A 12,448-nucleotide genomic window follows, 5' to 3' on the forward strand; every position below is an offset into this window, starting at 1 on the left:
CAATATTTTGTCCTCCGGTAGTCCGTTGGAGGTAAACAGTGGTATTCGAACCGGCTTGTTTTTCATATTGTTATTATGAACATGAAATCTATCGTCCTGTACGTGTACCAGACATCCAGTTTACCTAATGTATAATTGTACCAATCTTAGTGTTTTTGATTTTATGCTGAAGTTCTCACCGTTTCATAGACTACGACAACGGACAAAGACACTTTTCGTTGCTTATATCTGTTTTAACCTTCGTGCTAGTGATAAGAATAACGATCACGTTTTAATATGATAACAACACGTAAACGCCAAACGGATGATGAAATCGTAAGCTGTATTCGTCAAATACCTCGTTTTTGGTTCATTTTGTTCCTGTAAGTTTTTTGTATTTTTTTTTTAATGTTATGCATGTTTTTCAATTATAATTTTAAAAATATTTCGATCATGTAGCTATTATAATTAGATTGTATTTAAGTGTTTAAAACGGTGTATAGATTAATTGACAAATAGGTCATTAATTGTTTCTCAATCCATTTCATAAATCTTTAAATATATTTATTCGTTTAAGATATCTTCTTAATATCGCAAATAATTAAAAAAAAAAAAAACTATATAATTGACATCAACAGAACCAAATAATATAATATATATATGCTTTTGTCAACATTTATCATATACTTTAATTGGTATGTGAACATTGTATTAAATGCTAATGCATTTTGTAAATTAATTTCTCTTGTATTTCCTTAATGATTTAATTATATATATGTATCTATGTAGTTTATGTTTGGTAAAATTCATATTATATATACTGAACATTTAAAAATGAATGGAAATTCAACATAACACATTACATTGCAATACTGAAATTATTCAATTTATAATGTAAATAAAACATAATCATTTAAAAACCAAAAGTAGCTGAACTATTTACCACAAAATGCTTTAGTTATGTTGAACTTACATTTTCTTTTTTAATTCTCAATCATTGTTTTTTCATTGTGTTCTTGAAATTATACTTAAAACTATAAGATATAATAAAATAATTATGCTTTTAACCATGTAAACTGTATGGAAGTTATTGTTTCACACTATTGTGTGCTATGTTACTTTTTTAAAACAATTGTAATTTCATTATTTAAATATGTATAGGGTGTCCCAGCAGAAGCACATTTTTTGAAAGCACAATAACTCGGCAAAAAACATTGACATTTTAAGAAAAAAAGTTAATTTATAACTATAAACATCTCAGATTTAATGATAAAAAATTATGTTGAGTAAATTTCCATCTCCGTGATCCCTACAAGCAATAATGCGTTGTTAAAATTGGTAATCACTTTTACTGCATATTCTTTGCCAATTCCGCCAATTACCCACCTGATTTCTTCCTTTAATTGAAAATTGTTTACTTTGTTGTGGGATTTTTTTATGGAAATATGTGAAGTTACAAGTATATGCAAACAATCCTTAAAAGACATTCATAAATTGAAGGAAGAAATCAGACAGAATCAACAAAGAATATGCAGAAAAGTGATCACTAATTTCAACGATCGCATTATTTTTTGTAAAAGTAGATACTTATTTGATATAATTTTTCATCATTAAATCAGAGATGTTTATGATTACAAATAAAATTTTTTTCTTGAAATTTTGATAGTTTTTGCTGAATTATTGCACTTTCAAAATGTACGCTACTGCTGGGATACTTTTTATATAATATAAACAGTAAAACTTTGATTAATCATTAAAAATTAACTGTCACTCATGTTGCTAGAACATCTTCTTAATTCTATGTTTTAACGTAAACTGTTTATACTATATAAATGGTTTATTAAGTATCTAATATTATAAATTTACCTATTATAATAATTACATAATAAGTGAATATCATAGAGTATGGTTTTACTGTAACAGTTATATATTTTTTGAAATGCTTAAAATATATTGAAAACATATTTATGTACCTATAATTTGTAGATTACATAATAAAGATGACTGTACAAAAATATGCATATAATATAAAATTATAGCTTAATTTAATTGTTGCCATTAGGAATTAATATTAAATGTTTTTAAATAACTTTTTTTATTCAACTTTTAGTGCAGCAGACATAATTCATTACAAATAATGAATTTGTAAATAAAATTCTTCAATTATATTTATTTAATTAATGTTTTTATTTGACTAAGTAATAATATTTTTTCATTCAGTATTGTACATGAAATATATTATTTAGGTATATTATTGTAGTTTACTTTTATTTAAACAAAAGCGTTAAAACATTGTGACAAATGAGTTTATAATTTATTTTCATGTCATAGTTTTATATAGGTACTAATATATATAATTAGATATATTTCTATATAAATAAAATATACTATATTATATAATGTACGAATACAATTTTTTTTTATTAATTTTTTGTTATAAATCAAACATACTAGTCTAGTAAATTATAAACAAATTATTTTATTAAATATTTGACTATTTACTATAGTATTTACACCTTATCTATTTGTATTTTTAAATTTATTCAGTTAGACTTGGTTTATATTTTTCAATTTAATATTTTTAACTGAAGATATTTATATTGAATTCACTGACCCACATTATTTTTCTAATTTTAAAACATAGACTGGAAATTATCTTCTCTTTCACAAAGTACTTAATTTAGTAAGTAGTTTGTATAAATAGATAAATAAAAATTCAATGAATATATGACTTGTTAAATTTGTATGCAAAAATATTCATATTAATGTTGTTTGTGTTTTAATACTAATCCATATTATACATATTTATATCATATATCATATTTTAATATTAATTCGTAATTACCTACATGTAATGTACCTATTTATAAAAAAAAAAAAAAAAATGTTTTTTGTTTGTTTAATTTATTTAAGTGTTTAACTGATTAAATTATTTAATCAATAAATTATTTTAAATTATTTTTCAGTTAAATTAATGCGTTTAAAATTGTTATTTGACTTTCATCAAACAATAATTTCTGGAACGCAGTCCATTCGTGGATTAAGATTACCCAAATATCAAGTAAGAAAATTATGTTAATAATGTTAAGTATAAATTAAAAATTATTAAATTATTGCTGTGAAAAAAATTATAATTTGTAACAATTAATACTTAATTTAGTGTGGAATATAGCTTAAGAGATCATATAGATGTTTATGAAGGATAATGTAGAAATAATTAATATTATGATAAGAATCATTATATTTTAAAATATTTGTTATGATATTCTAATTGTAATATACTGTAATGTGTAAAATTTTTAAGAATGTATTATTAATATTCACTATTTTAAAAAGCAATTCATAAAGTTACCAGCAAGAACCATTCATAATAATATAACATATTGAAAATTTTAATACTATCAAGTTCTTCACTCAATTAAATTTAAATCTGAAATTCTTATACATTTTAAAATGAATAATTTTAGTGCTTACAATTGTAAACTTGTTTTAATTCTTTAATTTTAATATTGTTGTATCTAATAATAACTATAACTAGTTAAATTTATATTTTTTTAGAAACCAAGTAAGAAAAAAATGGCATTGAAAGAGAAGGAAGGAAAACAGTCGTTAGTTTCAGAATTGAAACCTTGGCCATCCTACATTGAGGTTAGAATTGTCAATATAATTTTTACTGTCTATTTAAAATATATTTTTTATTTTGACTTTTAATTGATTCACAGTAAGTACTATTATAATTTTGAGTACTTAAAATATTAAAAAAATTTTTTTTTTTTATTAAATTGTATTATAAGATCAAAATAAAATGTAAATATTTTTTAATGTAGCACGGAGAAGATACTTATTAATATTTATTTATAATTAATTCTAAATATATAAAACTAAATAATTTTTTCTTGGTTTAAAATACACTTAAAGTAGCTATATGATTTTGTTATTTTTTAAATTTGTATTATTATTTAATATTATAAATCTTTGAGCATATATTTATTTATTTTTATTATTATTGTAGGATCGTTTGAAGCTTTGGGATAAACTCAAAGAAAAATATGACAATGAACTTGCCAATAAAGTACTGGAACCTATAACTGTAACTTTTCCTGATGGAAAAACCACTAGTGCTAAGGCTTGGAAATCTACACCATATGATGTAGCAAAAGGCATCAGGTCTGAATTGAGATCTATTTTTTTTATACTAATATGTGTTTTGAACATAAAATTTAATTTACATATTTTTTAAATATATAGCCAAGGACTTGCCGATAATACAGTGATTGCCAAGGTTAATGGAGAACTTTGGGATTTGGATAGACCATTGGAAAAAGATTCAACATTGCAATTACTAAAAATTGACAATGAAGAAGCTCAACAAGTATTTTGGCACTCATCTGCTCACATGCTAGGTGAAGCAATGGAAAGAATATATGGTGGTTGTTTATGTTATGGTCCACCAATCGAAGGAGGATTTTATTATGATATGTTTATCGAGAATAAAGGAGTAATTATCATTTATAAATAATTAATATAAGTCTTTAATTTGACAAATTTCTTTAAGATTATTATTGATTTATATGCTTTTTATAAATTGCCTGTATTTATTAGATATCAAACCTTGATTATCCTGTTATGGAAAATATTGTCAAACTAATTGTAAAAGAAAAACAACCATTTGAACGGCTTGAAGTTAGTAAAGAAGATCTATTGGAAATGTTCAAGGTAATACTCAAAATATTTTTATTGATAATAAGGGTTGTAAATAGTCAAGAACCATCGTTTTTAAAACTTTAGAACAAATAATGACTTAAAAAAAAAAGTAATTATTAATTTAAAAAATAAAATGTATACCTAAATTTCAGTAAAATCTCTAAGAAAACGTGATTATTTAAATTTTTTTACTAAAACTTTTATGATTGATAAATGTGTAATACAACAAATAATTTATTTATTAATGTATACTTTTATATTTAAAAAATTAACATTAATTAATTAGTTATTGAAAATAATATTTTTTTATATTTTAATAACTTTTAGTTGTACCTTTTAAGTCACCCAAAATACTCGTTAAATAAAAAAAGTACCTTACACATTTACTGCTAATTTCAACACATAGTTGTTACACATTATGTAACTATGTTGATAGCTGTCGTAAATATGTTGTTTCTATTAGGCCTATCTGTATTTAATTGTAAGGTCGTCTTTTTCATATTTCTATGATGTTGGTATTAAATTATTGTTACTATCTATAGGTTTAAATGGAATAGTTGGTTTTTACTAAATTTTAAAATGTAATACAATAAATTAAATGATAGGTAGTTGGCGTTAGACACAAAATATAGACTGTAAGTGAACATGTTAATTATATATAGCAGAATATTTTATTCATTTTGAATTATACTGCAGAAAATTAAATAATCAATTCAAAATAAATAATAATTTTATATACTTATTGTATGATGTTATTCAGTACAATGAATTTAAAGTGAGAATCCTTAAAGAAAAGGTTACAACACCGACAACTACTATTTATCGATGTGGACCATTAATTGACTTATGCAGAGGACCACATATTCGTCATACAGGCAAAGTTAAAGCTTTTAAAGTTGTCAAAGTAAATATACATTTTTTTTTAAATTATTATTTTATTTTATTATAATAGAAATAACATACTTTTCATTTCCCTGAAATATTGCAGAATTCATCTACTTACTGGGAAGGAAATTGTAAAGCTGAATCGTTACAACGTGTCTATGGTATTTCATTTTCGGATAATAAACAAATGAAAGAATGGGAAAAATTTCAAGAAGAAGCTGCTAAAAGAGACCATCGTAAAATTGGAAGAGTGTGTATTATTATGATGGTTAAATGAAATGGATAAAAATGTATTGTGTTTATAATTTTATACTAGGAACAAGAACTATTTTTCTTTCACGAATTAAGTCCAGGCTCTTGTTTCTTCCAACCTAAAGGTGCGCATATTTATAATACTTTAATTGAGTTCATCAAAAGTGAATACAGGAAGCGTGGATTCCAGGAAGTAGTTTCGCCAAATATTTTTAATGTTAAATTATGGCAAACTTCTGGCCATTGGGCACATTATGCAGTAAGTCAACCTAGTTTCTTTTCTAGTCTTTTTTTTTTTTTTGTGGAAAAACATCATTAAATAGTATTTGTCTTACTCTTGTTTGCAGAAAGATTAATACTAGTAAAAATTAGTAACTTTATTTGTTAAAAAAAAAAAAAAATGTTTTATTCACATTAAAAAATTTAATTTGATTAATAATTTTATTATGCATATAATATGTATCATATTTTAATTTATTTATAATTTTAAATTACAAAATGTTAATTTAAATTAATTCTATTTCTAGGAAAACATGTTTTCATTTGATGTTGAGAAAGAAACATATGCTCTGAAACCAATGAATTGTCCTGGTCATTGGTTAGTACATTGATGTACTAATATTAAATACTACATTTTTATTTTTTCTACCTAATAAATTTATTAATTAATCTAATTTTACTGTAGTAATAAAAAATAAAAAAATATCTGTTAAAAAAAAATAAAAATATTACACAATTGTTTACAGCTTAATGTTTGATCATCGAAATAGATCATGGAGAGAACTACCACTAAGAATGGCAGACTTTGGTGTACTTCATCGTAATGAGTTATCAGGGGCTTTAACTGGACTAACACGTGTTCGGCGTTTTCAACAAGACGATGCTCACATATTTTGTACCACTGAACAGGTTAGACAAAATTAAATTAAACAGAATATTAAAAATATTAATTTATTATTCAATTTAGATTGGTCAAGAAATGATGAGTTCATTAGACTTCTTACGTCATGTGTATACTGTATTTGGATTTCAATTTCATCTTCGTTTATCTACAAGACCTGAAAAATATTTGGGCGAATTGGAAATGTGGGAAAATGCTGAAAAGGTTAAATGTTTATATTTTATTTTCATTTAGTAGAATTTAAAGTTTCTTATATAATATATTTATGAATTGATTTGGTATACATCAATCATTTTATCATATCTTGTTTCTCATTTTTTTTTACACATTTTAATAGCAATTAGCTGATAGTTTAAATGAGTTTGGTGAACCATGGACATTAAACTCGGGAGATGGTGCTTTTTACGGACCAAAAATTGATATAACTATTTCTGATGCTTTAAAACGCCAACATCAATGTGCTACTATTCAACTTGATTTCCAACTTCCGATTCGATTTAATTTAAACTTTATTAGGTATTTAATTTAAAATCTTATCTATATATTAGCAAAAACTTATAATAAGCTAATTATTTATTGAATGATTATTTAATTGTTGATAAATATTATAGCGAATCAGGAGAAAAGAAACGCCCAGTCATCATACATCGTGCTATATTTGGTTCAGTAGAAAGAATGATCGCTATTTTAACCGAATCATTTGCTGGAAAATGGCCATTCTGGTTATCGCCTAGACAAGCTATTGTAATACCTGTTGGTCCTCAATTTGATGAATATTCGGAAAAAGTAAGGATTACTTTTTTCCTGGTATCAAAAATTAGTGTATTAACATATATTAAATCTTATCAATAGGTAAAAAAAGAAATATACGAGGCTGGATTTATGTGTGATGTAGATGTTGATCATGGAGATACTTTAAATAAAAAAATTCGCAATGCACAATTAGCACAATATAACTTCATTCTTGGTTTGTATATTAGTTGATTGATTAATTGTTAATTATTATATAAATTTCTTAATTAATATTCCAGTTGTTGGAGAAAAAGAAAAAACAGCAAACACTGTCAATGTTCGCACAAGAGATAACAATGTTCATGGCGAATTCAGTATTGAAGAGACTATTCAAAGACTACAAAAATTAAAAATTTCGAAAACAAATAATAGCGAAGTTGAATTTTAACTAAGATTTATAATTTAAGTTAATGGAAAAAAAAAATAATTAAGAAAATAATATTCATAAAACTTTTTCATAATATTATCTAAAATAAATTTATCCGTTTCATTAATTGTATTTTGTCAACAATATTTTGATAAAATCTATGATAAGTTGCAATTATTCTATTTAGTATATAACTTATATTTTAAAATTGTGTTTCCTTTTACTAATAGCTAGTTTTACCTAAATATTAAGATTAGTCTTTGAATCATGGAAAATATTTTTTTTTAATATATTTCTTTTCACCAAATTTAAAATGTTTTTCTTTTTAATTATCATACTATTAAGAGAATTGTGATTCACAGGAAAATCATCTTAACATCACTATATAACAAATTTTGTCGACCATATTTTTATTAACTTATATTTTTAATATTTATGAATAAATTATGTTTGCAGTCATTCAATTTAAATAGTCTCTATTCTTTATCTTATATCATGATTAATAGATTAGACTTATTTAAAATGTTTCATTAAAAATTCGAGTATTGATACTATAATAGTATTAATAGTATCATTCTAATTTTTCTTTTCTATTTCATTTACTTTTTTTAACAAACACAACTCATTGGTTTTCTGCCTTGTGTGAATATATATTAGGTCCTCAGAAACAATTATCATTGCTTTGAACTTAAAAAGACATTTTTATAATATTATTAGCATGGTTTTCATAACAATAGACAATCTATTTATCTTGATTTAATATCGCAACATTAAATGCATTTTCCCAATCGTTTTACTATTTTGATAGGACATTGATAATTATTTTCTGTATTTTTTAAACATGCATTACAAACCTGTTAATAGATAAATTAAATATATAATATTATATAGATAAAATAAAATAAATATTTAATTAAAAAAATTATAATTATAAACAAATTAAAATTCAAGATGATAAAAAATGGAACATCAATAAAAACTAACTTCTTACATATTTGTATTTAAAAGAACATTTATGAATTTGTGTAATATGTGCAGTTGCAATTTAGCATAATAGACAAAGTGGATAACCCTATACTATATTTTTTTGGTTTTCACCTATTAAAAAGTTCAATTTATTTGATGTTATTTTAAGTTAAGTATTAAATTATTAGTCTAAAGAAAATAATTTTTTTAAAGTTGTTTCATCATTTATTTTACACTTTGTTAAATATATTTTTTTTTTTAAATTATCATTTATACATGCTAACTTTTTGTAACACTTAAATTATAAAAGTATAAATTAACAATTTATTATAAAATATTATAAAATTTTATCACACATATTTATTAATGTATTTTATATTTCTACACTTTTTTAGTGTTAATGTTTAAATTTTAAGGGAAAAAATGTTGGTGATTAAGGATTTTAGATTATTTTGTAATTTATTTAATATGTATTACTGGGCACTGCTCGTTTCACTCCCTTACTTCTTCGATATTTTTTTATCGACCCGTAAATATATAATAAAATTTTTATGAAAATAAAAACAAACAATACAGCTTTCATAATTAAAATTATTATTGTTTAATTATTTATATCAACTTGTAAGTCATAGTTGTAGTAATTATTTAAAATTTTTTTTTTTATAGTGAGATAATAAATGAATAAGAAGACACCCTTTAGTAGAGCAATGTAATTATTGTGGTTCAAGAGTAGATACACCAATTTATAAAATCAATAATTAACATGTTAATATAAAATAATAATACACAAAATAATTTATCTTTAAATATAACTTCAGAAAGGAAATAAATAAAAAAATAAAAATAAATTTTGTTTGAAAATATTACTAGACATAAAAAAATCAATCAATATGGTTAACTAATAATAAAAAGAAAGATGCATGTTCATAGTTGTTCTTACAAATTAGAACATTAAACAAATGAGATATCCTTAAACAGTAATAGGTTGTATTAAAACCAATTACAATAGTAATTCTGGGGAATCTATAATATGCCATTTAATAAGTCATAATTGAACATAATACCTGTGACATTTTTTTCAAAATTACAAGAACAAAAAAACCCAGTAGGGAAAAATGCAAGTAGTACGAGTTTTTTGAAATAGACATATTCAATTTATAACATAATTTACATAGATAGGTAGATACAAATATTTGAAAAAATGTTTAAGATGTATAAATGAGATATTTATAGGTACATAAAGAATAATTCAGTAACAGATTATTAATATAAATTTAAGATGAGATCTGGCGATAAGAAAATAGTATTTTCAATGCATTATTAATATTTAATACCTATTTATAAATTACTCGTGTTTCTGTTAATCAATCACATCTTGAAAGCTTTGTTAATAAAAGTTCTTATGTGTATAGAAAAAGGTCTATTGTGTTCAAATAGGTACCTACTACTACAATTCATAGATTTTTTTTTCTCTAACGCTGAAATATCTAACTCATCTAACAGTTCAATTAGTTATCAATCTAGCAATAATTTATACATTATAGCAAAATTTAAAATAAAAACATAATAATATATTCTTTAATTGTGCCTAAAAAGTGATAGGTAACACTTCCTACATTTGTTCAAATTTAATGATAGGTGATTGTGATTACTCCAAATGTGATTGTAAATTTTAAAAATATCTAGCCCAGATTCAATGACTTATTGAAAGTGAAATAAAATACATTGGTACATTACAAATCGTGAACTACACAATTGTATATTAAAAGTTTACTGATTATTATTATAATTGTATCCATGTGAAATGTAACCCTTAGAACAGTTAGAACCACTCCTAAATGTATGTATACCTAATAATTACCTATATATTATTATATAGGTACCCTATTAAACCAAAACTCATTGTATGTTTTGAGTTTCAATATGATAAAACATTTAAAAGTAGATCAAATAAAGTACATAATAGATTGAATTTTATCGGATTTTATTAGCAAATACAGAGTTTGGGCCTTGGAATCGAAATTAAAAATACTGGAACGGTAAACGTATTATTAATTGAATTAAAATAAAAAAATACCTACATTATACTACAGATAAATTAAAACAAAAGATATTAATTGACAATATAAATATATCATTACTTAATTATTATAGTACCTATAGTACCTACTTAGATAGGTACTATGTACATAATTATTGGAATTCATACGAGTAAGTCATACAAATTTCAAGTAAATTATAGTTTTTAAAAAATCACTCAATTAAGTAAGTATCTAGCTTATTAAAAGTAACAGTTTATTTTTCTATAATGCCATTATCGACGATTACCTATTGCTTCATATTAATGTACGGTCTTCACGATTATATTTTATATCTTTTAAAACATTATTATAATTTATAATAAATAATAATTAATATGTTACCTGTCCTATATTACTTGAAGCATAATACTAAATACATATTTTATACATATACATTGACACATTGTCTAGAAATTAATATCAGTTTTCAAACTGTTTTGGTGTACCGAATATCGATGTGACGATATGTATCGCTCATTTCATATACATTTATTAAGGATTAACGAGATCGTTTAATATTTCCTGGACATATTTTAATCTTTGTTATAGATACCTAACTGCTGTATTAATTTTCATAAATCACAAATTAAAAGTAATCGTTAAAAGTTATTAAAATTATCTTGTGCAATATAAAAATCAGGCACGCAATTCGGTTGTTTATTCCAAAAACCAGGCTAGAAATTTGGTCGTGTCCCATAAAAAGTCAAACGCAATCCGCGGACCAGAACTTGAGTTTTGGCACGTTTTTTCGATTGCAATACCGTTCGTTCGTTCAGTACTGTACTACTGAATAATTGGGTATTGGGCTGTGTAAAAAGATATGACCCGCTCGTCTTAAAAAGTTCGGCAACGCCGCTATATTATTTTAATAATAATTTTTACCATTGTTCTTGTTTTATTTATAGGTTTCATATACCAACACATATGAATGCGCGGTCGGTGGACATATTAATCACGTTCGTCGTTCGCCGTCGTCACTGCTGACATACAACAGTCGTACAGAGAGTGACTACCTACTGGACTGGCACGTGTATTCTGTTTACGGTCGTGTATAGGTCAATGAATGACAGAGTTATTATTTGTCGGTAGGTACTCCGAAGAAGTCATTTTTAACCGTCTACGATACGTATTATATTATACATATAGTTATTATGGTTGCACGGCCGAGCGTAAATAACTGCAGCGCACGACGTCGACAATTTTATTTTATATAATAATAATGGACTCGGGCTAAGCTGTACACGCAGCATGGCACACGATAAATGTTTAAATATAAATGTCGCGCTGTAACTACGTATATGTCTGCGTAGTCCATAGGCATTAGCTGTGAAAAAATTTTGTCTCTAGCACGAGCGCAATAATTTTATAAATTTCTGCCGAGAATCCTAATCTCTTTCTAACAACGACGACGCGCGTAGAATGTAGATACGCGTCTAAGTAAATATTATTGCATTCGCGCCAGTCGAATAATAATTAACGCAATAAATAATAATAATACCTACCACTATACACGGCTACACA

At 24.2% G+C, this 12,448-nt stretch overlaps 1 protein-coding gene across 2 annotated transcripts; it reads left to right on the plus strand.

Annotated features, from left to right (window-relative positions):
- The first annotated feature begins 265 nt into the window (after positions 1-265).
- On the plus strand, positions 266-7,927 carry LOC112594517 (threonine--tRNA ligase, cytoplasmic). Of its 2 annotated transcripts, XM_025339323.1 has the most exons (16): positions 266-362; positions 2,946-3,040; positions 3,538-3,627; positions 3,992-4,146; positions 4,228-4,477; positions 4,582-4,695; positions 5,444-5,587; positions 5,672-5,818; positions 5,885-6,079; positions 6,348-6,418; positions 6,567-6,729; positions 6,788-6,925; positions 7,059-7,237; positions 7,333-7,507; positions 7,574-7,688; positions 7,753-7,927. In XM_025339323.1, the coding sequence occupies exons 2-16, from the start codon at positions 2,954-2,956 to the stop codon at positions 7,899-7,901; spliced, it is 2,172 nt and encodes a 723-aa protein (XP_025195108.1). In that variant the 5' UTR covers positions 266-362; positions 2,946-2,953; the 3' UTR covers positions 7,902-7,927. The 2 variants fall into 2 exon arrangements, with proteins under 2 accessions (XP_025195108.1, XP_025195109.1); XM_025339324.1 differs by lacking the exon at positions 2,946-3,040 and having other exon boundaries at positions 303-362.
- Positions 7,928-12,448: the final 4,521 nt, after the last annotated feature.

The sequence above is a fragment of the Melanaphis sacchari genome, unplaced genomic scaffold, assembly GCF_002803265.2.
Source record: "Melanaphis sacchari strain LSU unplaced genomic scaffold, SCAv2.0 Contig234_pilon_pilon, whole genome shotgun sequence".
In the NCBI taxonomy this organism is placed as follows: domain Eukaryota; kingdom Metazoa; phylum Arthropoda; class Insecta; order Hemiptera; family Aphididae; genus Melanaphis; species Melanaphis sacchari.